The sequence below is a fragment of the Suricata suricatta genome, chromosome 16 (assembly GCF_006229205.1).
Source record: "Suricata suricatta isolate VVHF042 chromosome 16, meerkat_22Aug2017_6uvM2_HiC, whole genome shotgun sequence".
NCBI lineage: Eukaryota > Metazoa > Chordata > Mammalia > Carnivora > Herpestidae > Suricata > Suricata suricatta.
In genome coordinates this window covers 50,585,532-50,612,806 of record NC_043715.1, presented here as the reverse complement: position 1 = coordinate 50,612,806, position 27,275 = coordinate 50,585,532, and the positions used below count along the sequence as shown (strand labels likewise).

The window sequence follows — 27,275 nt, the reverse complement described above, 5'->3', positions numbered from 1 at the left end:
AAAATAAAATAAATACTTACTGGATAAAGTAAGTATCATTAGGGTTTTTTTTTTTGTAAGGGAGATCATAATTCAGTATTTGTTTTCCTTGTTTCTATATATATGATACACATACATGTGCGCATATATATATATATATATATATATATATATATATATATACACACACACACACACACACAGGTACTCTAAGAAAAAATACCAAAAAAAACCCACCCCATATATTTGGAATTCCCCAACAAATATGGTCCAGGCAGATCACCTACAGTGATGTTCAAAGTCAACAACCCCACTCAGAGAGGAGAAAATGTAAAAAAAAAAAAACAAAAAACCCAAAGAAAACCCCCCAACAACTAGCAATACAGTCAGAGAAAGAAGACAAGATACTACAACTCTGAACCATGAAGAGCATATTATAAAATAGAATACTATAAGTCATACCATAAAATTTAGAAAATACTATAAAAATTCAGAGATTAAGAAAAAAGTTCATAGTGGGGCACTGTCTGGCTTGGAGGAGTATGTGACTCTGGATCTCGAGGTCATGAGTTCAAGCCCCACATTGGGTGTAGAGATTATGAAGAAAAATAAATAAAGTTTTAAAAAGTTCTTGAGAATTGAAAATATACTAGCAGAAATGAAAAGCTTAATAAAGAGTGGATGATAAGGTTAAGAAAAGGTCTCAGGAAGTAGAGCAGAAACATAAAGAGATGAAAAAATAAAAGAATAGGGGCATGTGGGTGGCTCAGTCAGTTAAGCGTCCAACTTCAGCTCAGGTCATGATCTCACAGTTCATAGGTTCGAGCCCCGTGTCGGGCTCTGTGCTGACAGCTAGCTCAGAGCCTGAAGCCTGTCTTTGGAGTCTGTGTCTCTCTCTCTGACCCTCCCCTGCTCTGCTGTCTCTCCCTCTCTCTCAAAAATAAATAAAAAACATTAAAAAAATTAAAAGAAGATAGATGAAAGAGTTCAGGAAGCCCAATATCAATTTAACAAGAGTTCCAGAAGGAAATGGTGGGAAGGGGGGGAAATCATAACTGAAAGAAATCAAGGAAGTTTCCCAGAATGAATGACATGAGGATACACTTGAGAGGTCCATCACCGAAAATAAATGGAGACACTTTAGTGAGAAATTTCAGTAAACTGAGGACAGGGAGAAGGAAAACAGGTGACACACAGGCTTACGGATCAGAATGACTTTGGATCTTTAACAGTAACCCTGGACATTAGAAGACAACAGAGCGATGCCTTCAAAGTTCTACAGGAAGGGTGCCTGGGTGGCTCTGTCAGCTAAGTATCTGACTTCGGCTCAGGTCATGATCTCAACGTTTGTGAGTTCGAGCCCTGCATTGGACTCTCTGCTGTCAGCGCAGAGGCCGCTTTGGATCCTCTCTTCCTTTTGCTTTCTGCCTTTCCCCCATTAGTGTGCGTGTGCGCAGTCTCTCTCTCTCTCAGAAATAAATATTTTTTTAAAAATTCTACAGGAAAATGACCTGCCACCCAGAATTTTATACCCAGCCAGAAGGCCTATCAAGACTAAAGATGTTTTTGATATGCAGTGTCTCTAAAATTTTATACACACACACACACACACACACACACGCCATGTGCCTTTTGTCAGGAAGCTCAAAAGAACGAGAAAAAAACACAGGAAAAGTGAGAATTAGGATACGACAGAATCCAAACCAGGGGACAGGTGAAGGCATGGGGATAGCAGGCCAGAGGCCACAAGGGAAAGTTCTTCGATATGATAAAATTAATGGAGTACCTGATGCAAATAAGTATGTGAAGAGAATCATATAGTTAACAGAGCATTTTGAATTAACAAAGAAAACTGAGCCCCTAAGCAAGTGAAAAAAAAAAAAGACAATTATTAACTCCAGGAAAAACAAAGGATTGCGTAGGAGAGGAAAGTAATCACAGTTTACTACTTGTGGCAGCTGTGGGAGCGTTTACAGCCATAACATGTACACATTGCATATTCATCTAGCCAGAATCACTGTGTGGGAGGCTGGGGTAATTTGAATAAGAGTATGAGTATGTGTCTCTCATAGTAAGAAGTGAATGGAAAATCCCTAAAATTGAAAAATCAAGAGGTAGCCATACAAACACAGCATTTTGAGACAGGGACACAAACAGCAAAATGATACAATAAATGAGGTAAAGGCAGATTGCTCTGGAGTGGGAGAAATGGAGAGGTAGGCAGATGAGACGCTGTTGGTTTTCGTTAGAAAAAAAGATCTTGTCTTTGACTCTCTAAACTATGTGGATGTATAGCTCTGATAAAAATAGAACTAAAAGGGGGGAAAGAGTAGAAAGGAATACTGGGGAGAAAAAGAATTCAGCCGAAGCAGGAAATCGGAGCGAGAGCTGACAGTGAGAAACACAAGGTATTCTTTGTGAATCCAAGAGGTTTCTGGGGAGGGGCACAGCGAGGGTGCTTCTGGGATTTTTGCTGCCCACCTGAAGCAAAGTAGTATAGTGGTTGAAGGGCTGCACTCAGAATCTGATGGCCAGGGTTCAAATCCAAGCACTGCCACTCAGCAGCTGTGCCTCGATTTCCTCATCTATAAAATGGGAATGAAAACATTCACCTCTGAGGAGCATCTGAGTAGGTCAGCTGGTTGCGCCTCCAACTTTGGCTCAAGTCACGATCTCACAGTTCCTGAGACTGAGCCCTCCCTCAGCTCTCTGCTGTCCGCTCAAGCCTGCTTTGGATCCTTTGTGTCTCTCTCTCTCTCTCTCTCTCTCTCTCTTCTCTCTCTCTCTCTCTCTCTCTCTCTCTCTCTCTCTCTTTCAAAAAATGAATAGGGGCGCCTGGGTGGTTCAGTTAGTTAAGCATCTGGCTCTTGATTGTAGCTCCGGTCATGATCTCAGGGTTCATGAGTTGGAGGCCCACATTGGGCTCCACTCTGACAGTGTGGAACTAGCTTCAGATTCTCTCTCTCTTAAAATAAATAAACTTTAAAATAAATAAATAATAAGCATTAAGAAAAAAGTATTATGGGTTGAATCGTCTCTCCCAACAGTTGTATATTGAAGTCCTACTTTAGTTGGAGGAAGTATCTTTAAGAGATAATCCGGTTAAAATAAGGTACTTAGGGTGGGCCCTAATCCAATAAAACAGGGGTTCTCACAAAAAAGAAGGAATTTGGACACGGAGACACATAAATGGAAGACAATGTGAAGACGCAGAGGAAAGACCGCCAGCTATAAGCCCCGAGAGGGAACCCGAGGACTCCGGCCTCCAGACTGTGAGGCAGCAGACCTACGGGAGCCCCAGAAAGCTAAGAATGAACAAAGTAAATGAGTTAGCGCAGAACATGCTATATGGTAAACACTGGAGGAAATGAAGAAGAGACGGGAAGGATCCAAGCCTTGGCAAGGACGTGGGACCAGGGGGACTTTGCAGGGCCGGCGTGCATGTTGACCCAACCACTTTGGCAGATGTCTGGAAGTATCTACCTTTTATTTTTTATGTATTTATGTATTTATGTATTTATTTTATGTTTTTATTATTTATTTTTAATACAGAGAGAGACAGAGCATGAGGGGGAGGGGCAGAGAGAGAAGGAGACACAGAACTGGAAACAGGCTCCAGGCTCTGAGCTAGCGGTCAGCACAGAGCCTGACACGGGGCTCGAACCCACAAACATGAGATCTGACCTGAGCCGAAGCCGGAGGCTTAACCGCCTGAGCCACCCAGGCGCCCCATTTATGTATTTATTTTAAAAAATTTTAATGTTTTTTTATTTATTTTTGGGAGAGAGAGACACAACAGCATGAGCAGGGGCAGGTCAGAGAGAGGGAGGCACAGAACCGGAAGCAGGCTCCAGGCTCTGAGCTAGCTGTCAGCACAGAGGCTGATGCGGGGCCCGAACCCACCAACCGCGAGATCATCACCTGAGCTGAAGGATGCTTAACCAACTGAGCCATGCAGGCACCCCTGTATTTATTTATTTTTAAAGTCTATTCATTTATTATGTCTTTTTTTTTAATGTTTTATTTATTTTTGATACAGAGAGAGACAGAGCATGAGAGGGGGAGGGGCAGAGAGAGAAGGAGACACAGAACCGGAAGCAGGCTCCAGGCTCTGAGCTAGCTGTCAGCACAGAGCCTGACGCGGGGCTCGAACCCACAAACGTGAGATCTGACCTGAGCCAAAGTCGGAGGTTTAACCGACTGAGCCACCCAGGCACCCCTGGAAGTATCTTTTAAAACTAAGCACACACCTCCCTATGACCCTGTACTCGGCCCATGGGCATTGACCCAAGAAAAATGGATGTGTGCATCCCCCCTTCCCAAAGAATTCTACAAGAATCTTTGTAGTAGAGGGGTGCCTGGGGGGCTCATTCAGTTACGTGGTTTCAGCTCAGGTCTTGACCTCATGGTTTCTGAGTTCGAGCCCTGCATCAGGCACATACACTCTCTCTCAAGGTAAATAAACTTAAAAAAGAAAAGAATGTTCATGGAACATTCAAAATGGCTGAACACTGGAAACAATCCAGATGTTCCCCAGCTAGAGAATGGGTGAGTTCTGGTATACCCACGTAGTGGGCTATACCCCGTGAACTCACCTAATCGAGCTCTGGCCAAACAAGCCAGACACCAAAGGTACTACATACTGTTTGGTTTTGTTTCTGGGATATCCAAAACCAGGCCACGCTAATTTACAGTGATAATCTAGGAGGACCGGTAGGACAGAGGGGGACTCGAAATTTCCCCATAGCCTACTCTGGATGTGGCCACACGTACGCATCTGCATGTGGGACACAGACAAATCAATGAGCTTCACACTTAAGATGTGCATGTTGGGGGCGCCTGGGGGGCTCAGTCGGTTAAGCGTCCAGCTCCGGCTCAAGTCATGATCTCACGGTTCGTGGGTTCGAGCCCCACATCAGGCTTTGTGCTGACAGGTCAGAGCCTGGAGCCTGCTTCGGATTCTGTGTCTCCCTCTCTCTCTCTGACCCTCCCCGGCTCACGCTATCTCTCTCTGTCTCTCAAAAATAAATTAAAAAACATTAAAAAAAAATGTGCATGTTGGGGCACCTGGGTGGCTCAATCGGTTAAGCGTCCGACTTCGGCTCAGGTCATGATCTCACGGTTGGTGGGTTTGAACCCCGCATCGGGCTCTGTGCTGACAGCTCAGAGCCTGGATCCTGCTTGGGCTTCTGTGTCTCCCTCGCTCTCTGCGCCTCCCCCACTCGCACTCCATCTCTCAAAAATAAATAAATGAGGGGCGCCTGGGTGGCTCAGTCGGTTAGGCCTCCGGCTTCGGCTCAGGTCAGATCTCACGTTCATGGGTTCAAGCCCCGCGTCAGGCTCTGTGCTGACAGCTAGCTCAGAGCCTGGAGCCTGCTTCTGGTTCTGTGTCTCCCTCTCTCTCTGACCCTCCCCCTCTCATACTCTGTCTCTCTCTGTATCAAAAATAAATAAAACATTAAAAAAATTAAAAAAAAACTCCCTTTAAAAAAAAATAAATGTAAAAAAATTTAAAACAAAAAGATGTGCATGTAATATCTGAACAACAGCAACAAAAAGATGAATTATGAAAAGACAGGATGGAGCTTCAAGCAATTGGGGGGGTTGTGCCTGACGTTGGGGTGAACAAAACAGGTATCCATCATTGTCTGCAGTCGGGGATGGGATAGATTTGGATTCATTTTTTGAGACGGGGCTGCTCTCCAAAACTCAGGAACCAAGTCGATTGTGGACACGGGGTCCTCCTGAGTCACCGCCTTCTTGCTCTCTGAACGTAGGGAGGATGTGGACTCAGAACATGAGGCACAGGTGTAGAAGTTCAAGAGGAAGGCAATCCCCTGATTCCCAGGGATGGCGCTTCAAGCCCAGGGGAGTAGGGGTGGGTGGGCAGAGGCCGGGGTGGCTGTCCTGCTTTGCAGAACAGAAGGAGAGGATCTGGAATTCCCAGGGGGCTTCCTGGAGGGAGGGGATGAGGATGAATGGTAAGGAGAGGGAAGAGGGAGAGAGAGAGGAGTCAGCTGCCCGTCTGGGTTCGATACTCTCGGGTGAGTAAGGAAGTGAAAAAGTCCCAGGGGGCTCGGGGTGGGGCCCTGGGCAGTTCATAAGTTTCACTAGGAAAATTCGCATTTACGTAGCGTAGCCCAGGTACACGCCGTGTGGCTATTCTGAGCGCTTCAATGCGGCGCGTCTGAACTGAGGTGTGCTGAGTGTAAAATGCACACCCGACTTCTTGCAGGGGGGCGTGGGCGGGGGGAGGAATTATGTAAAAGGTCTCAACCATTTCCATACTAACTACATGTTGCAATATTTCGGATAAACCTGGTTAAGTAAGATGCATTGTTTTTTTTTTTAATGTTTTTTTTTCTTTTAATTAACTTTTGAGAGAGAGAGAGAGAGACAGCTAGAGCAGGGGAGGGTCAGAGAGAGAGGGAGACACAGAATCCGAAGACAGGCTTCAGGCTCTGAGCTAGCTGTCAGCACAGAGCCCGACGTGGGGCTCAAACCCACAAACCGTGAGATCATGACCTGAGCCAAAGCTGGAAGCTCAACCGACTGAGCCACCAGGCACCCCAAGATGCATTGTTACAATGAATTTCACCCATTTCTTTTTAGGTCTTTTAAGGCAGCCAGTAAGAACTTTAGGGTCGAGCTGCAGCCAGCCTCGAATTCCGGAGAACAGAGGGTCCCCAGGACAGGCTCACTTCCAGTCCCAGCCCAAGACACTCAGATCTGAGACTAGCGGGTGGCGGGGAGGAGACTTTTATGGGGATTTGGGGAGGAGCGGGTTCCAATTTGGGTTAATAGGCTGTGGAGCTGGGAAGCCACACTGGGGCCAGTGAGATGCTTCCAGAAAGAGAATGAAATCCAGCAAAGAGGAACCTGAAGTCAGAGTGACCCTGAGAAGCACAGGAATTTGCGACATTCTCTGGAATGGAGTTTGGAGGCATTGTTCTAGGGATCCTAAGGGGCGGGGAGACCCTATATGACATCTGGGGGGCGGGCAGCAAAGAAGGGGGGAGAAATACAAGTAAGAGGAGGAGAGGAAGTGGACTCCTAGGGGGAGACGAAGGAGGAAAAAGAAGGGAAGAAAATGGAGCAACAAAAGAGGTAAAAAGAGGTGCCTGGCTACAGCACTCCAAAGAGGGCGCCACTCTTGATCTTGGGGTCCTGAGTTCAAGCCCCACCTTGGATGCAGAAATTACTAACTAAATAAACTTTAAAAAAAAAAGAGGGCGCCTGGGTGGCTCAGTCAGTTAAGAGTCTGGCTTCGGCTCAGGTCAGGATCTCACAGCTCATGGGTTCAAGCCCTGCATCGGGCTCTGTGCTGACAGCTCAGAACCTGGAGCCTGCTTTGGATTCTGTGTCTCCCTCTCTCTATCCCTCCCCTGCTCGTGCTGTCTCTCTCTGTCTCTCAAAAATAAATAAAATAAAAATAAAAAAGAGGTCAAAAGAGTTCTGGCCGTACACTGTACAGAAAGGTGGCCACTAGTCAGGTGTGACCAGGTACGTGACAAGTCCAAACTCAGATGCACTGGGCGTGTAACATACCTCAAAGTACCAGAACAAAGAAAGAATAGACCTCATTAATTTTTTGTGGTCATTAATTTTTATATTACTACTGAAATAACATATTGGAGATATTTGGGTAAACATCACTAAAATTAATATCCCCTGTTTCTTCAAGTGTGGTTAATAGAAAATTTTAAATTGCTCTATGGGGAAAAAAAAAAGACAGGAAGAAGCTCCTGGAATCATAAACAAAGGTTAAGGAGGGGAAGGGGAGAATGCTTCTCTTTATACCTTGTTATTATTTGTTTAATGTTTACTTTTCAGAGAGCGTGGTTGCAAGCAGGGGAGAGGCAGAGAGGGAGGGAGACAGGGTCTGAAGGGGGTTCCGTGCTGACAGCAGAGAGCCAGACGCGGGGCTGGAACTCACAAGCCAGGAGATTGTGGCCTGAACTGACAGAGCCACCCAGGCACCCCTTTGCCTTGTTATTTTTTTTTTAATTAACCTTTTTTTTTTAGTGTTTTATTTATTTTTGATACAGAGAGAGACAGAGCATGAAAGGGGAAGGGGCAGAGAGAGAAGGAGACACAGAACCAGAAGCAGGCTCCAGGCTCTGAGCTAGCTGTCTGCACACAGCCTGATGCGGGGCTTGAACCCAGGAACGTGAGATCTGACCTGAGCCGAAGTCAGAGGCCTAACCGACTGAGCCACCCAGGCGCCCCTGCCTTGTTATTTTTAAGAACAAGCAAGTGTATGCAAGTGAAATCATTAGGAGAGGTTAAAAGACGTTTGGGGGAAGGGAAACTTTGTTCTAGAGGCTTGGGAATGTGAAGGGGACAGGTGCCAGGCTGGGCACAGAGGGGGTGTCCTCCGGCGGGGGGAGCCCTGGGAAGGGGCCTGAGGGGTCCACCAGGCCTCGCCGCTGAAGGAAAAGCAGGAGGCCGGTGGAGGAAGGGTGTTCTGGGAAAGAAAGCAAGATTTTGTTTGCCTACAGGGTCCCATAGGTTCATCTTTGAGAACCTGTGCGGAGTAGGGGCGTGGCAGCCCAGAAACCACGTGACCCCCAGCCGCTGCTGATTGGCCCGGTCATGGTCACCTGACTCCCCATGGGAGCAGCTGGATTCTTGCTGGGCTTGCGGGGGGGTGTGACATTGAACCGCGACTGCCCGGGCTCCCACTGGACCCTGGGGCCGAAAGCTTGCGCGGAAACTGGGAGCCATACAGACTCCGTGGGCACAGCTACGCCGAGATCTGCGCGGAGAGCCAGTGGCCCGTGAAGAAAGACAGGATCCTCGGCTCCTGAGGTTTCCATTTCCTAGACCCGCTTCGTAACCCGGTGGGATTGTTGAGTCCGTATTACAAAGGCAAAAATTAAGGCTCAGGAGCGGAACTGACTGGCCCAGGGCCCACAGCGAGTAGGGGGGAGGCCCCATTCCAACCCAGGACCATCTGATTGTAAGATCAGTGCGGTTCAGGGGCGCCTGGGGGGCTCAGTGGGTTAAGTGCCCGACTTTGGCTCAGGTTTAATAATAATAATAAAAACATGGGGCGCCTGGGTGTCTCCGTCGGTTAAGTGTCTGACTTCGGCTCAGGTCATGATCTCACTGCTGTGAGTTAGAGCTGGGCTCTGTGCTGACAACTCAGAGCCTGGAGCCTGCTTTAGATTCTGCCTCTGTCTCTCTCTCTCTCTCTCTCTTCCTGGAGCCTGCTTTAGATTCTGCCTCTGTCTCTCTCTCTCTCTCTCTCTCTCTCTCTCTCTCTCTCTCTGTCCCATGCTCTGTCTCTCTCACTCTGTCAGAAATAAATAAATATTAGGAAAAAAAAATAACAGACAAAGAAAAGCACCCCCAGGATACTGTTGGGAACTCCCAGGCCCTGGGGGATACCGGGATCCCCACATTATATGGGAAGATATGAAAATTAGTCTCTAGAGAAAAGAATGCTGCTGGATGAATGTACAATTAAAAAACTGGTTCCCCCCCCCCGTTCTATTCTGGGTCCCAATACCTCTGCCCATGATTCTCCAAACTCATCACACACCTCATACCTCGGGCAAGGGGGTGCTGTTCTGGACCCCATGCTTTTGAGGACTCTCCCCGCCCCCACCCCCATTCCCAGAGGGGTCCCTGGGGCCAGGGAGTTGTGCTCCCCCACAATCCACACCTCCGTTGGAGATGATGCTCTGAGAACAAGGGGAGGGGGGTAGAAAGAATAATGCCCCCGCCAAAGATACCCACACCCTAATACTTGGAACTCACGAATATGGCTGTCTTACATGAGAAAAGAGGCTTTGCAGATGTGATTCAATGAAGCATCCTGAGATGGGGCGGGGGTCCTGGATTATGGGGCTGGACAGGACCTTTCAAGATGGAGGGAGAAGCGGCAGTCAGAGACGAGGACACTGCCAGCTGTTTCAGGACCAGGGCCAGAAGCCAAGGGACAGGGCAGGATCCGGGAGACGCAGAAGGCAAGTGAACACATGCACGTGGGGGACAAGGAGTCCGGTTTTCTCCAGGGCAAAATTCTGATCTTGAACTTGTTTAGCCTTTCTGTTTTTAAGTTTATTTATTTTGAGAGAGAGAGAGAGGAAGTGCGAGTGGGGCGGGGGAGAAAGAGAGAGAGAGAGAGAGAGAGAGAGAGAATCCCAAGCAGGCTCCTCACTGTCAGCACAGAGCAAGACGTGGGGCTTGAACCCACGAAGCGTTGAGATTATGACCTGAGCAGAAACCAAGAGTGAGACGCTTACCCGACTGAGCCACCCAGGCACCGCCCCCCCACAACGCCTCGGTTTGCAAAGAAAAGCCCGTTACCCAAAACACCTGGAGTTCGTGGTGCTTCAAGGGGAGAGGGTGAAGGAGAAGGGGGGCAGATCTTTGCAGGGGGTGAGTGGGGCAGAGAGAAGAGCAGGTAAGAGGGGGGAGGCGAGAGAAGGAAGAGGTGACTGATGAGAAGGTGCTCATGTTCTCAGCATCAGAAACAAGAGGTTTGCAGGGAAAGAAAGCACCTAGCCGACATGGGCAGAGACGGAGAAAAGAGGTCGTGGGATACGCCCTTCCCCCAGGGTTCAAGAGAGAGAGAGAGGAAATTGAGCCCCTGGGAAGGAAAAGTTACAAGACAGAGGCTGCTCAGAGGCAAAACCTAAACTCCGGAAAGGCAGGACTCCGGGAGATGGCTTGGCTGGCAGTCTCATTTTGCGACCATTGTCTACAGCAGAGGCTGGAAGGCTAACGCACTCAATTTCCCAGCATCCTCTGCAGCTAGGAGCGACCATCTGACACACGCCTGAAAGGGCCAGACACTCCTCAGAAAGGCATCCTTCCCCCACAATAAAAAGACAAGGCCTTGCCAGGAGGAAATCCTCCATGATTTCACACTTCCTCTTCCTCCTTGCCTGGGATCAAGGCTACAGCGCGGCAGCAGCCAGTTTGTGGCCATGAGGCACTCACAGTGAGCAAGAAGGTCTAGGCACCGAGGACGGCGGAACAGATACACGGCAAGGGTCTGGATGGTTGGTTGATGGTATTTTTGAACCACCATGCCAGCCCTGGGCTTCTTACTGAGAGAGAAAAGGAAACCTCTGTCTGTCTAAGTACTCCTAAGGACCCACGCACCTTACCTCTTCACTGACTTTTGTCACCCAGTGCAGGGACTGTGCCTGGCACCAAGGTGGGGCTCCTTGAAATGTTTTAAAAGGAATGAATGACTTGCACGTTCTCGCAACACCTAGGTTTCCTTTCTGCAACTGGTTCCGAGGGCCTCCCCTGCCTCGGGATGCTTTCCCAACCATTTTCCTTAAACCGGATTGGGGGGGGCTTTCTTTTCAAAAAATTGAATCTAAAGGATGTGGTTAGGAGTAGCTACGTGAGGGGTGTGTGGAGGGTGGGCCTTGGGGAAGGGGATCCAGAGGACACGAGAGCCCCCACCCGGTCCCGCTGATGCCTGACCATTCACTGTCCACAGAAGGAGCACTGGCAAACAGAAATCACATCACACCCTTCCCCTGCATAAAATCTCCCCCCTCAGGGCTTCTCACTGCCCTTCGAAGAAAACCCAGCAATGACCTCAGCCTCAGGTCCCACACCCAACTTCCCCTAGGTCAGCTCTCCGCCCCGCGGCCACAAGGTCACTCCTGTCTCAGGCCCTTTGGACAAGCTATTTCCTCTGCCTGCAAGGCTCTGCCTCCGTAAGTCCACCTGGCTAGCCCTCACCTCCTTTGGGGCGCTGCTCCAGCCACCTCCTCTGAGAGGCCCGCCCTGGACACCCTGGTAAATCTATCCCCATCCAGACGCGCCCTGGCTCACCATCACTTTCCGAAACAATCATCCTGATATTTCCATTTGCCTGTTTCTGGTTCATTTCCCATCTCTGGGCCCTAAGCGTCCCCAAAGTGGGGGTTGTGATCTGTTTCTTCATTGCCTGGCATAGACTGGGGGCTAAGAAAATATATGCCCTTTGAACGATGAAATCAAGGCAGAACAGGGAGAGAGTTACCGGGCTCAGCTTTGTTATAACTTTGGTCCATACTTTGGAGCCTGAACTTAACTTTATCCCTATGATTTGGGAAACTGAAGTTAAAAAAAAAATTAAAAACACACAAAAAAACTAATTGAGCGAGTTCAGACCTAATGATCATAATGAAAATAATAATAGCATCAACCCCCCCTCCCCGCAGTGTCCAAGGCAGTACTGCTACCAAGTAATATATTATACTAACCAATAATGATTAGTTTGGTTATTATACTAAGCAAACTAATGATTAGTTACCAATAATGATTCGTATTGGTTATTATACTAACCAATGGTGATAACTATAATAATTCTTATAACAACTTTATGGGTCACTTCTCATGTTATCCCCATTTTACAGAGGAGGACACTAAGGCTCAGAGAGGTCGAGTAACTTACCCAAGGTCACACAGCCAAAGATGGACAGAGCCAGGATTTAAACCCTGGCAGTCCAGCCCCACCATCTATAGCTACTAGATCTCTGAGAACATCACAAGGACCCTACTTCTGGAAGGGGGAGCTCACTCCTACCGTCGATGACCTATGCCCTCCAAGCGGGCCCACCCTGGCTGACCTCTGAGGCTGATGAATGACCCCAGACCCCTCACTATCTCGGAGCATCCTCAGGGCCCCCAGTGGCCCCCCGCCCCCCAGTCCGAGTCTGCGCTGACCCTGCCTTGAGCTGAGTGAGCGCTTCCTCTACGCGGGGCTGGTTGTAGCGCACCATGTAGCTATGCATGTCCGGGTAGTTGCTGCGAATGTTCTTCTCCGTGGACCCGTTGGGCACCGTCCCAAACTTCAGGGGCGGGTACTGCTCCTGGGGCCGCTGGAACTGGAGCAGAATGGGAAGTTATTAGGGCGTTCCCCCCCCCCCCGCCGGGCCATCTGGGTCAAGGACATCCTTGACCCAGAGGCTCTGTTCTGGGGGACACCTGCCATCTGGCAGGCGCCCCAGCCCAGAAGCGTTTCTGCAGCTTGCTCACCATGACCCTTTCCTACTCCGGCCCAGCAGATACATCTGCAGACAGCCACGCAGGTGCGTGCATATGGGTCCACACGTCTATATGCACCCGTAATCAGGAGTAAAATCGAAATCTTTTAACAGCCAGCATGGTCCAGACAGAAGAGACACCATCTCCAGAGTTCAAGAAGGGTCCCAGAGGCCCCTGACGTGCCAGGCATTAACCCTTAACTTGCTGGATCAGGGGAGGTCCCAGGGGCAGGGCTTGGCACATCGGGGGCTGGAGGGAGTTGCTGTGGACCAGTCCCCCCAGAAAGAGTTCACAGACTCAGCCATAGAGGTGTGCGTTGGCTCAATGTCAAGTGTGTCTACGACCAAAACAAAGATGCAAACATATTTTGTATTCTAAAAAAAAAAAACAATTAAAAAGGCTTGTTGCGGTCCACTGAACTGATGTCTCCGCCTTCTGATAGGTCACGGTACCCCGTGAAGACTTTAGTCTTCAAGGGTGCTCAGCCGACCGCCAGTCCCCAAACTAACTGTGACCTGCGATGAGGTTAAATACAGATGTTGAGAGAGGGAGCACTTAAAGCAATTTTTTTTGGTGGGGGGAGGATTTTATTTATTTATTTATTTTGAGAGTAAAACTCTACACCCAACGCAGGGCTCGAACTCACGACCCCGAGATCAAGAGTTGCACATTCTGCCGACTGAGCCCACCAAGTGGCACGCACTCAGAGTGACGGGACAGAATGATTTTGTGTGTTGAAACTAAATAAAAATTGGGGGTTGAACATGGCGTGTCTTGGTTCTTCCATTTTATGTTTCTTTTCCCCTATTTCATTTCTATTGTGTCTTACAAAAATATCATTGATCTCCGTTGGAGAAAGGTCACAGATTAGCCCTTCATCACAGTTTGAGAGAGGCATTGGTCTAGAATATCCCATTTGGCACTGCTGGCCCCCCTCCCCCCAGAACATTTGGGGACACTCTCTCCTCCTGGGAATATTTAAAAGAAACATAACCTTTCTCTTCCAGAACATTCTCTTCTACCATTTTCGAACTCTCTCTGGGAAAAGACTCCCAGGAATCCTCTTCTGACCTCCTACGGGACAAACTCTGACCTGACCTCCCGTCCCAGCCAACTCCCCTTCGCCCCGAACACACACACCTTTCGGTCACTGAGTCCGGACACGGTGTCCACGTACTCCTCCTGGATCATGAAGGCGGCCAGGTTGGCTGTGTAGCTGGCGAGGAAGATGACGGCGAAGAAGGCCCACACCAGCACCATGATTTTGCTGGTGGTCCCCCGGGGGTTCTCCACGGGCACTGAGTTATTGAACACCAGGGCCCAGAGCAGCCAGATGGATTTCCCAATGGTGAAGGTTGAGCCTCCAGGGCCTGCAGGGGGCCAGGAGGGGGACATGGACCCCAAATCCCTTCTACTCCGTGAGGGAGCAGAAAGAACTACAATTCCCAGTGGCGCCCAGGGCCTCGAGGCCCCTTCTGAGGCCCCTACTCTACCCCAGGGGCTCTTGGGAAATGTAGTTCTATCTGTGGTCCGGGTGCTCTGAGGTGATGGATTGGAAGGAGACTCACGCTTGCCCGTGGCCAGGCTGCGGTTGTAGCCGACGGGGCTGAGGTACTCGAAGATGAAAACAGTGACGGCGACCACAGTGAGGCACATGACGAACATCATCACCCACACGGCAGGGCTGTAGGGCTCTGGGGGCAAGGGGTGTGGGGTCACCACTTGGCCAAGCAAGGGATCGGTGGACCGCAGACATGAGAACAAGGTGCATCATTAGATCTGACCCTGTCCTCCCCTGTCCCCTTCCCAGGCTCTCCATCTCAGAGACGGTCTCAAGGCCCAGCAGGACCCCTGAGAGGCAGTCTCTCTCAAAGACCGCCAACCCCACCATTTCTGTGGTTCCAATCACCGAACATAAGCGGTCTCCTACAAGTTTCCTGAGCCCCAGACCCGAGTCTCTACCTGGCCACTCATCATGTCCCATGCTGAGGCCAGCACCGACGCCCAGGCTCCCCATCCTGGGAGCTCCACCATCCTCCAGCCCAGTCCAACCCCCCACCATTTGCCAGCGTCACCCCCTCCCCTGCTTCTCCCTCACCAGCCACAGCCTGTCCCCCGATTCCTGCCCCCCAACTCGGACTCCCTCTCCATTCTCTCAGCCAACAAGCTCAGGCCTCATCCTCTCCCATGGACCGTCTCCCCTGTCTCCTCTTTCCAGCCCCACACCCCCCTGCAGCCCCAGAGGCTCCTTCCGCATCCAGAGATGACCTGGCCTCACCCCTGCCCTCTATGGCTCCCTCGAGCCTCCATTACAAAGTCACCACCCCTCAGCCTTGCTTCCGCCCTCCTCTCTGCCCTGACCACTCTCTCAAGAACCCACGGCCAGAACTCACAGCTCCAGAATGAGCCTCACCCTCTCTGCCTTGCCTCCGCCGCTCCCCTGCAAGGGGCACCAGCCTGACCTCCCCACGAGACAAACTCGAATCCGTGCGTCTCCTCCTCACACTGCCTCTGGGAGTTTTCATTGACAAGAAACCCAAATCACCACTTCCCTGAGACTCCCACCAGGTGATCTGACCTCCCCGGGGCCGAGCGCGGGCAGCCAGCACTGCCCCTGTCACAGCAGGGTCATCACCCCGACTGTCACTGCGGCATCTTGTTGCCTCTGCTGGGCAACGTGGCAGGGCACAAACACGACCTTGTCACTTCCCTGCTGAAGGCACGGGCCCCATGTGCGTCTCAGGGTGCGCCCGCAGGGACCCTGGTGCCAAGAGAAGGCCACGGAGATGCTGTCCGGGGAAATACACAGCAATGAAACACAAGGGAAGAGATGTGCCATCTCCAGGCCCTTCCGCTCCCAGGAGCTTTGCCCAGACTTCAGAGAGCAAGAGGGAACTGACGTGCCCTGCTGCCCTTGGCCTGACGTGCACTTTTCTTGCTGTTGTCTCCCAGCGAGATGGGGACCCGGTCTGCCTCAAGGCCACTAACCCGCTGGGTGTCGGCTTCCTGATCACATCCCAGGCCTGGCTACTCGCCTCGCCCTGTCATCTTATCCTACACCCGCCACCTCTCTGCACAGCCCACTGCCTTCGACTTCTTGGGGGGCCCTCCGGCCTCCACAGGGCCTCCGGCGGGCTATTTTACAAGCCTAGATCTGATCATAGGCCCCCCTCCCCCACCACCGAGAGTTAATACCTTGGTCATCCCAGTAGGAGTGAAACCCCACTCTCTTACCAGAGCCACTGGGGCCCTGGATCATCCCCTCGGTTCTGTCTCCAACGTTGCCTTACACGCCCTCAGGGTCACCCACCGATGCCTCCAGCGACACAGACTTCCCTCCATTTCTCAAATGCCCCACACGCAATCCCACCGTTGGGGTCCTTGCCCGCTGCTCCCTCTGCCTGGCGCGGTTCTCCAGATCTCCACAGCACCGAGTCACCTCCCCAGAGGGGCCCTCCGGCCCTCCCCGGACGGCACCGATCCTGTACCTCTCCAACTCTTCCCCCTGGCTTAGTTTCTCATACCCTTCATCACCACCTGCAGTGATTCTGTCCCATGTGTCCCTTTAAGAGATTATTTTCTGTCTTCCCTACGAGACCACGAGCTCTTAGAGGAGAGGCATCTGCGTGCAGCCCAGAGCCCGGCACAGGATAGGTGCCCAGTCACCACTGGTAAGTGAGTCCAGCCCTCACCATGTGCCATTTACCAAGCTCATCTCTTTTCCTCATCTCCTACTGGGAGTTTGTGGGGCCTGAAACATATACAATTTTAAGGGGTGTCTTTAAGAAAAAAGCATCCAAAATTATGAATACAAGAATACAAGGTAGAGGGCCTTGAAGAGAATGTGCCAGAGAAGGTTCCTGAAGCTCCAGTGTGCTGGGCCTCACGGTGACATGGCTTCTCTCGTTTTACAGATTGGGAAACCGAAGCTCAGAAGCGATGCCACTTGGCTAGTGACACCGCGGAGACAGGCAATATCAGAACGGGACCTGGGCACGCAGCCGCCCCGGTGTGGCCGTCCCAGGGCCCCGGGCTCACCGAGGAAGGCCGAGGGGGACACGGTGCCGTTGCTGCGTGCCACCATGACGCTGATGCCCGTCTCCACGAAGGGCACGGAGAAGTCCACGATCTCGGAGCGCTCCTCGTTGATGGTGAGGGAGCCGATGGCCATGTCTGCGCGCTGGTAGAACACCTGGGGTGAGGGCGAGGAGGGGGTGAAGGAACCTGGCCGGCTCGAGCACACAGGGGAGGATGGTGGGCAAGACCGGTCCCAGGGGATCAGTGACAGGGTGAGAGAGACGGTTAGGAGGGTGGTGGGTGCTTGAGGGGGACGCAGTGTGGGGCAGGAAAGGCGGAGGTGAGAATCAGGGAACAGGGGTGGGAAGGCCACGTGACGCTCCCAGAACCAGCTAGCCGGATTAAGGCTCCGTCCGCTAGGCCCCGCCCCATTTAAAGTGCCGCTCTCCTGGCCACGCCCCTTACCCTCACGCCCCTCCCCGTGGCCCCGCCCCCTGGCCCAGGCAGGGCTTCGTGGCTAGCCCCGCCCCTCCAAAGGCAGGTTGCCCTCCTTTTGGCCACGCCCCTCCGGCCCGGGGGCTCTAACGCCTTGGCCCCGCCCCCGCCCGGCTCCTCTCCCGCCCCGGTCCCTGCACGTCTCACCTCGCCGATCATGCCGTTCCAGACGCCGTCGATCTTTTTTCCGTGCTTGCCGTTGGTGACCAAGTAGAGGTCGTAGCTGAAGCCGATGGTCTGCGCCAGCCGCTTCAGGATGTCGATGCAGAAGCCCTTGCAGCACCGCTTCTCCGGGCGGGGGGCGTCCGGGGGAGGGCTGCGGGGAGCGAGCAGGCTTGGGGATGCTGGGGACCCCCCACTTCAGACTCCCCCATGAGGTGAGGGTACGGAGGGAGAGACAAGCAGCCGCTAAAACTATGGTTAGCGCTTTCTGGGGACACTGAGGCTCAGAGGAGTTCCGTGACTTGTCCAAGGTGACTAGGCTGGAGGGCTCTGCGGGTTCGGAGTTCCGAGGGAGGAGGGGCTGGGGCCAGGACTGCTGCGCTTCAAGGGACTTTGAAGCTGGAGCTCCTGGCGCCGGGGCTGTCACCTGTGGGTGCGGTTGAGCTGGCTCCGGCAGGGCACGGAGTCCCGGATGCAAGTGCCACTAATGGGGTCGGCGGGCTCCACAATGACAAAGGGCCTCTCCTCCAGCGTGGCCACGGTGAGGTGCTGGGTGTCGTCAACAGGCTGCAGGAAGCGGCCGTAGCGGGACCACAGCGGGTACTTTAGGCGGAGAGTCTGCTGTTCCCAACTGCCCACCTTGACCAAGAGAAGGGGATTCAGGCTTCCTTCGGAGGCGGCGGGGGTGGAGGTGGGGTGCTTTCCAGAATGTTCTGGCTGTCATGGCCCTCCTTCCTCAGAGCCCAGGCTCCCAGCTCCTTCTCCCTTAGATCCGGGAGTCTGGGCCCCCTTCGAACCCACGGGTCTGGGATCCCACTTATTTGCCCCAGGACCCGGAAGTCCAGGCTCCTCCCTCCGTCAGTGCCCAGGAGTCCAGACCCTCTCCCACGCCAGTGGCAGGGGCTGGGACTCACCACCTCCCAAGTCCTGTCTCTGGTGAGGGAGATGACTACCAGAGAGGGGTTCACCAAGAAGCCGTCCTCATTGAAGGAGTAATCCCGGTTGTCCCAGGTAATATTCATGAAATACCTGCCCAGGAGGAAGGGAGGGGACACATGGGGGCCTGGACTGGACCTCGGTGGCCGCAGGCCAAGAAAATCCCCTGTTCTGTGGGCCAGCCTCAGCCCCTGGCTGGAGTCTCCCCTTCAAGATCCTGAACACCCACATCTTCTTCTTCTTTGCTCGGTACTCTCTGCTCACGGCGCACTGCCCCTGCCTGAGGTCCCAGACCCTCAGCCTGAGCTTGAGGTCCTCTTAGAGACCTTGTGTGTGCTGGCCCCACCTGCTGGTGCGGCCACATCTCTGATCCCTTCCTCCCTTCAAACTCTTTCCGCCCCAAGCCCCTTTTTGGGCCCCACCAACCCTGAATGCAAAGGGTCCCCCCCTGGGGCACCTGGGTGGCTCTGTGGGTTAAGCGTCTGACTCTTGATTTCTGCTCAGGTCATGATCTTATGGGTCATGAGGCTGAGCCCCCCAAGAGGCTCTGGACTGACAGCTTGGAGCCTGCTTGGGATAGAGTCTTCCTTCTTTCTCTTCCCTTCCCCAACTCATGCTCTTTTTCTTTCAAAATAAATAATTATTAAAAAACAACAACAGGAACACCGAGGTGGCTCAGTCGGTTAAACATCCGGCTCTTGATTTCTGTTCAGGTCATGATCTCACGGTTCATGGGTTCGAGCCCTGAGTCTGGGCTCTGCACTTACAGTGAAGAGCCTGCTTGGGATTCTTTCTCACCCTTTCTCTCTGTCCCATCCCTGCTGTCTCCCTCACTCTCCCTGGCCCCCTGCCCCAGCCTCCTGCCTGGCCCCCAACCCCCATTCTCTCTCTTCCAGTCTATTTCACACTTCACCCCAGAGGGGTCTTTCTGTATGCAAAACGGACTCCACTTCTTCCCTGGTCATAACCCACCCATGGCTCCCCAGTGCTCCAGAACAAAATCCAGCCTCTCGACCTGGCAGTCAAGGCCCTTATGGTCCAGCTCCCTCTACCTCCCCAGCCTCATCACCCCCCAACCCCTAATTCTCCTGCCTTCATCTACCATGAGGTATTGTGGGTCCACCAACCCGCCCGAGTTTTTCTCCCCTCTGGGCCTTTGTACGATGCTGATCTTCCTGCCTGGAATACTATTTCTGGTGAACTCCCAGTCACTCTTAGAATCATATCCAAACCCCTTAACCTGGCCCAAAGGCACTGCACGCACTGGACGCCCATGGGCCTCTCCTGTTTCCCCAAGTCCTGATCTCCAGCCACAATGGCTTTGTTTCAGGCTCCCAAACAGGCAGTTCCAGCCCGAGGGCCTCTGCACCAGCTGCTCTCTCTTCCTTCTCTTAACTCAAGAACCTTTCCACAGTTGGCTCTTTTCCCTTACCCATTTTTTTTTAACCTCCAAATCTCACCTCCTCAGAAAGGCCTTCCAAGACGACCTCACCTAACCTGGAATCCTGGGCATTTCTTATCACATTCCACCTGTTTCATCACCTGCTGGTATTTCTTCTTCCTTGTCTTGCTTGTTCACTGCCTCCCCCTTTCCCCCACCCCCCATGAGACGGTAAGCTCTATGAGATGCGGGGACCTTATTCCAATGCTATATACTCTTGTGCCTATAGCAGTGCTTGGCACATAGAAGACTCTCGATAAAGGGCTTTTCAGTGAGTGAATAAGTGAATGAGCAATTCATCTGTCAGGTCTCAGCTCAGAGATCTCGTCTTGGAAACCTCCCTGACTCCAGACGCTGACCCATGACTGTGTAGCCTAGTTTGGAAGGCTGATTGGGGCCAATGAAGTTCCTCTTTTGGGAAGACATTGGCTGCGAGATTTGGGGGGATGGGTGGTAGACAGGATGGGAAGAAACGGTGAGGTTTAGCAGAGAGCGGAGATTGTGGGTAAGCGGTGGTAAGAAAAGAATTGGAGTGGCAAGTCAGAAAGGGGCGGGGAGGGGGAGAGGCAGGGAGGGGAGAGTAAGAGGGAGACAGAAAGAGATGAAAGAGTAGCCGGTCCCCAGGCTTGGCCTCAATTCCTGGCGTCTGGGCTGCTGCGCGTGTTTATCTTTCCAATAAACCCCCTTTTCCCTCAGGAGAGTTGAATGAGTCTCCGCTTCCTGCAACCAGAAATGGCTTGGCTCAGACAGTAGCTCCTGCTGGCACTCCCACAATGCCCGCGCCACCTCCACGATTGCAAGCATCACACTGTGTTGTCATTATCCCATCCCTGTCTGCCACCCCTCCAGGACCCTGTGTTCTTTGAAGAGAAGTCCATGGTCTTACTCATCTCTGTGTTGCCAGCGCCCAGCACGAGCCCTCGTTCCCAGCAGGCGCTCAGTAAGTATTTATGAACGCGGGATGTTCTTCTCAGCCCCCTTGTCCCTGGATCCTGTTCCCCAAGTCACTAAATTCGCAAATCACCTCCTCTAGTTTTCTTCTCACCCATCCCCTCGCCCTATGCTCCGCTCACCCTTGTTTCAGGATCCAAGGGCTCTCCTTCCCTCTTCGGCCCCCAGACTCCTCTATTCTTCTTTGGCGACGCTCCCTGGGGTGGAGGTGCTGTTTCCCTCCAAACCCTGCTCTCTTCTAAAACAACGGCGTGCGACCTGGGCGCGCACCTGTCCAGCCAGAGGCCACACTTCCCAGGGCTCCCAGAGTCCAGCGCCCCCCACGCGCAGGAGGGACCTTCAAACTCTGGACAAGCGGAGCGGCGCAGGCGCTGGCCAATCAGAACTGCCGTCTGGCCAATCTGCATATCCGAGACTGTCAGCAACCAATGAGGCAGTCCCGGACGCATGACGTCATTCTCGTCAATGGGACGTAAGCCTTGCCCTGGCTGTAGCAACTTACCCCAAAAGGAGATTGCTTGCACCCCACTTTCCTCTCTTTCCCCCTTCCCACGAGCTAGAATTCAGACATGCCAATGTCTCTGCTTGGACCCTACAAAGGGGTGAGAGGGTCCTGGGTCCCTGAATAATCTGTTGTCACATGGGACAACAGAGCCTTCTATAGCCTGGAACACTCATTTCTGGATTTTTAAAAAAAGATTTTATTTTATTAAATTTAAAAAATGTTTATTTATTTTTGAGAGAGACAGAGTCTGAGTGGGGAGGGGCAGAGAGAGAGAGAGAGAGGGAGACACAGAATCCAAAGCAAGTTCTGGGCTCTGAGCTGTCAGCACAGAGCCTGGGGTGAGGCTCGAACTCACCAACTATGAGATGATGACCTGAGCCGAAGTCAGACTCTTAACGGACTGAGCCACCCAGGCGCCCCATTAAGATTTTATTTTTAAGTGCTCTCTGCACCCAACATGGGTCTCGAACCTCCAACCCAGAGATGGAGAGTCGCACTCTATACCGGCTGAACCAGCCAGGCGTCCCTCATTTCCGGATGGACAGAATAACTTCTACCTTGTCTGGGGCACTGGATTGTCGGGTCATTTTGTTACTGAAATCCAGTTTATACTCTAGATGTATTTCATCTCATCGGAGGTGTCATCAAGTGTAAGATGTATCTGAGGGCACCTGGGTGGCTCAGTCGGTTGAGTGTCCTACTTCAGCCAGGTCATGATCTCAGAGTTTGTGAGTTCGAGCCCCTCACCGGGCTGGCTGCTGTCCAGGTGGAGCCTGCTTCAGACCTTCTGTCCCCCACCCCCACCCCAGTCCCTTCCCCGCTCACGCGCTCTCTCTCAAAAATAAATCTTTAAGATGTATTTTCATTTTTATGCGCCACAAAGAAAGACAAACGTGCTGCCAATTAAGCCGTGATAAGCCATCAACTGCAGGGCATATCTTGCTTTGAAAGACATTACACCATGGGGGGAAAATCGTCTGAAAACCATGAACTGGCATAATAAGCTCACGGTGTCTTCGGTGTTTTTTCTGAGTTGCCTGGTTTAACCCCAAGAAGGAGACCGAAGTACATCCATTCTGCAGAAGGGAAAACCGAGGCTCTGAGAGTGGATGTGACCCACCAGAGGCTGCTCAGCCCCGGGTAGTCCGGCTCTAGAGGCTCCCCACAGCCCTCCTACCCCAACCCCACTCACCTATGTAGACTCTCCCCTCGGTGGGTGCGGTTCTGGGCACGACAGTCATGGCCGAGCTCGGGCAGGAAGCCATAGTCACGCAGCAGAGCCTGGGCGCCTCTGGCCACCACCGCCACGCCAGCTGCCACACGCCGGGCCAGGTCGTCCCGCCAGCCGGCCGAGCGCACTGCAAACAACCCGGCAGGCAGTGGGGCGCCTCCTGGCAGAAGGAGGGGCTCTCCAGGGGCGCCTGAGCCTCCGCCTCCAGCCAGCTGGGGCCCCACCATGAACCAGACGTAGCCAGGCCCGGTGAGGCCAGCCTCCTCCGCCGCCCGGAACACTGGCTCGGCTTCCTCGCGGGCGCAGAAGAGCAGGCGGATCTGTGCGCTGACGCTGCGGAGCTGGGCACTCAGCACGGCCTCGCCCGCCCCGGGGTCCAGCGTCAGTGCCCCGCGGTGCTCCCAGCCCACCATGCTGCCATCAGTCAGCACCTCGATGTAGGACAGGAAGGCCCGGTGGCCCGGGGCACGCGTGGTCACCGCTACAAAGGATGTCCAGTCGTACTCCTCCAGCACCTCAAAGATGACCTGGAGCTGCTGCTCCGTGGACGAGCCCAGCTGCAGGAAGGTGGAGCCCTTCTCCTGCGCGGGAGGAGGAGGATGTCAGGCCTCCTGATGCGGAGACCACAGCTCCCAGCAGTTCTGTGCAGGGCCTTCAGTTCCCAGTGGTCAAAAGGGAGCCCATCTCCCAGAGGCTGATGAGGGCATCCCAGTGGCCGCAGGTGGGTCACAGCTCACTCAGTATGGCAGACTGACTGGCTGTTCACCAAACCCCTCTCCTTGTCTTGCTGCCGCACAGAGCTAGGCCTGGGTTACATTTAGCCACGTGATTGAGTTCTAGGCCTATCCATAAAAGCTCTCCCCCATGCACCTTACACTTTTCTCTGCCTGAGGACAGGTGCAGAGGTCCGAGAAGAGAACTCTGAAGTCCTCGGGGATTACAGAGCTGCAAGAGGGAGGAGGCTGAGTCCCTGAGTCATCGCTTGGAGGAGAGCCCCCTCCAGTCAGGAACAACTGTTTGGATTTTATATGAGTGACAAACAACCTTCTACTGGGTTGAGCCATGGAGACGTGGGGGTTTATCTGTTATAGCAGCTAACATCACCCTAGAACATACCCAGCATCCAGGGAGGGAACTACAGTCCCCAGCATCCACTGAGAGGAACTACATCTCCCAGCATGCAACCAGGGTGCTCTCCCAGCAGGAAGTAGCCCTGCGGAGTGGATTTGCCCTTCTCTGGTTTTTCCTCCTACCTCCATGCCTATTCCTTCCTTTGTTGGACAATTCCTCAGTCAGTATTCTATACACAGCACTGCCCTAGTCTTCTCTTTTCTCCTGTGTCCTCCCTCCCTGGTGATCTCATCCAGACCCACGCATTTAAATATTGTCTCCATGGGGTGCCTGGGTGGCTCAGTCTGTTAAGCGTTTGACTTCAGTTCGGGTCATGATCTTACAGTTTGTGAGTTCAAACCCCGCGTCAGGCTCAGAGCCTAGAGCCTGCTTTGGATTCTGTGTCTCCTTCTCTCTCTTTCTCTCTCTCTGCCCTTTCTTCTTGTGCTCTGACTCTCTCTTTTTCAAAAATAAATAAACATTAAAAAATAAATAACTACTGTCTCCTGTGCTATCCAGTGTGGTAGCTGCTACCCATTTAAATTAATTGAAGTTAAATAACACTTAGTGCCTTGGTGGCACTAGCCACATGTCAAGCTCTCAGTAACCCACATAGCTAGTGGCTGTCATACTTGGCCAAGCAGATATAGACCACCTTCATCACTGCAGAAAGTTCTATTACCTTGGGCTGAATGTTGCTGGCTCCTATCTTCAGATAGGTCTCTTATGAACTTCAGACAGACCCATCCCCCTTTCTACTCAACCTCTCCTCTAGGATTTCCAAGAGGCATCTCAAAATTAGCATGTCAAAACCAGAATTCTTGATCTTTCCCCTGGCCTCAAACCTGTCCCTTCTCTTCCTATCTTTATTCACCCAGAGGCTCCAGTCCCAAAGCCAAATCATCCTTTCCCTGTGTTTCTCTCATGCCTGATCCAGGCCATCTTCCAGTCTTCTCGGCTCTCGGTTCAAAACATAACCCCAGTCATCCGTTCTTCCACGACCACCTTATCACAACCCCTATTGGCCACTTTCTTGCTTAGACAACTATAGCAGCTTCCTGACCCCTCTCTGCTACTTTTTTTGTTTTGTTTTGTTTTGTTTTTTTGCATCTTCCAGTCCATTCTCCATCCAGGAGCCAGAGTCATCTTTTCAAAATACCAATTGGATCAAATCCCTTCTCGATTGAATACCTTTCAATAATTCTACCTTGTAGTCAAAGCCAAAGTCCTCACTGTGGTCCACAGGGCCTGGATGAACTGCCTCTCTGACCTCATCTCCCCCTGCCCCCACCTCTGTGTTCTTCCTCAAACACATCAAGTTCCTTCCAGCTTCGAGGGCTTTGCCCTTTGCTGGTTCCTCTCTCTCGGGGACACTTCCCCCAGCTCCTTTGTGTTGCACCTACCACTCCTCATTCATCAGGTCCCGCTCACTTATCACCTCCTCAGGGAGGCCTCCCCTGACTGCCATCTACTGAAGCCCCCATCCTCAGTCATTCCCCCAGGACAGATTTCAGGACCTGCCATTTGCTGTCTCCCCCTTAGAATGCGAACTATGAAAGAGAGCAGGGAGCTTGTCTTTTTTTTTTTTTTCCCCTTTCTTTCACAACTGTGTTCCCCAGAACCTAAAGCAGCCCTGGCACAGATTCAGCCATCAACCCTCAATGAGAAGAAGTGGACTTTCTTCCTAGGCCTGTGCCTGGGGGTGTGTCGGTAGGAGACTTGGGCAGTTGTCCTGAGGGGATGGGGTCCCCCCAGCATGCAAGGAGAATCCTGAGAGGGCTTCATCCTTGGGAGGTGGAGACGCGCTGAGGGGATCACGTTCCCAGCATTCAATGGAGGCTTGATGGCCCTGCGAGGACCACGCCTTCTTCCGTCCAGAGACACTGAAGGGACTACATTTCCCAGGAGGCAACGGGAGTACGCTGAGCCGTGGCGGGGGGGGGGTGGGTCAGGTCCCAGGTGACAGTAAACAGAGGGGCCCACACTTCTCAGCGGCAATGCAGGCAGGAGGAATCTCATCGCTCGGTATGCCATAAAGGTGGCAGCCAGGGAGTAATAAGTAATCACCTCGAAGGGGATCTGCCTGCAAATCTCTGGGCAACTCCTGTCTAAAAGCAAGTTGGACAGAGGCCCTTCCCAGAATGCTCTGGTCAGGAGACAGCTATGAATCCCAGGATGTAATTCTGACCTAATCACAAAGCCACCAGCCCTCACAGAGGGGACCTGGAGGAGACTTAGGCTCCTCCCACTCGGCCCCATCCACGGCAAGTACCACCTTGGTTACGCTGGCTCCACCCCTGAAGAGACCCCCCCCCCCGCCCTTCTCAGGCTCCTCCTCTTAGCGGATCCCTTCGCCTTGGCAGTGCACACACCAGATTTGGTCCAGTTCTGTCCTTTTCTACCAGAAGTCCACTCCAGCTGGTCCCCCTGTGCCCTCGGGCTGCAGGCCTCTTTCCAGGCCACAGCCAGCTCCAGCCTCCGCCCGCTTCTCCCCTGCAGGGTCCTGGGTTTGATCTTTCATTTTGGCTGGGCCTGCCTCTCTGGGGGGCCTTCATCCTCGCACCCTCCGGATTCTCCCCACACTTTACAACTGGGGTACGCCTCTGCCCAACCCCCAATCTCGGGACTGTCTCCTTGTCTGGACCCCGTCCCTTTAGTGCAGCGCGTAGGCCCTGCCACCTTCATGGCCTCGTTCGTCACCAGCTAGCTCTGCCCTTTCCCTGCCTACCCTTCCCCAGCCCACCTCTCACTAACGCTCCTCCCCTTCTCCTGTTCCTTTCACCGTAAGGCTCTGTCCTTCTACCTCGACTTCTAGAGCTCATGCTCTACAGGCCAAGCCCCTGCCTGTCCCTCAGTACCCTGACCTCAGTACCTTCTTTCCTGGCCTTCTCCCTGCCTTTCTGGCTCCTGCCTCCTCACTAGACTTCACCCCTTCCTAAACCCCATTCCTTTCCAACCGACTCCCCCCTTGCTGTTCCCAGATCCCACCCTGCCCTCAGAGCTTGCCGTCCCTCGGACGGGTCCCTCTTTGTCACCAGTCCCCGTCCCTCGCTGACATCTTCCCCGGGTTCCACTCCCGCTCCTGACTCGCTTCTCCCGAAGACCCTCAACCCTCCCCATACTCTGACCGTCCATGCACGGCCTCTCTCAGACCCTGTGCCTACATCAGTCCCGCGCCGGGAACTGTTCGTCCGTGTAGACCACGCCCCTCCAAGTCAACCCCGCCCCTTACCTAGCTCTGACTCTCCTCGCGGGCCCCACTGCGGCCCAGATGCGGACCCTCAGGCTGGGCCCCGCCCCCCGCGCCCGGCCCCGCCCCCCGCAGGTCGCGCGCACCTTGGGCGTGAGCACGAGCGCGGCGCCGCCGTGCACGGCCACGATGGGCAGCGAGGTCTGCGCCGACAGGAAGTCGAGGATGGGTGCGACGGCGGGCGCGCGCGAGT

General features: G+C 52.9%; 1 protein-coding gene across 1 annotated transcript in view; it reads right to left on the bottom strand.

Annotated features, from left to right (window-relative positions):
• Window positions 1-27,273, bottom strand: part of GRIN2D (glutamate ionotropic receptor NMDA type subunit 2D) — a gene marked incomplete at its 5' end in the record, with an annotated part of 34,212 nt that extends 6,939 nt beyond the window's left edge. The window contains 9 exons of the mRNA XM_029924341.1: window positions 12,664-12,824; window positions 14,125-14,354; window positions 14,553-14,678; window positions 17,023-17,176; window positions 17,644-17,812; window positions 18,086-18,297; window positions 18,573-18,687; window positions 22,684-23,303; window positions 27,169-27,273. Of these exons, the coding sequence (XP_029780201.1) occupies window positions 12,664-12,824; window positions 14,125-14,354; window positions 14,553-14,678; window positions 17,023-17,176; window positions 17,644-17,812; window positions 18,086-18,297; window positions 18,573-18,687; window positions 22,684-23,303; window positions 27,169-27,273 (1,892 nt within the window). The remainder of the gene's footprint in view (window positions 1-12,663; window positions 12,825-14,124; window positions 14,355-14,552; window positions 14,679-17,022; window positions 17,177-17,643; window positions 17,813-18,085; window positions 18,298-18,572; window positions 18,688-22,683; window positions 23,304-27,168) is intronic.
• Between the last annotated feature and the right edge of the window lie 2 nt (window positions 27,274-27,275).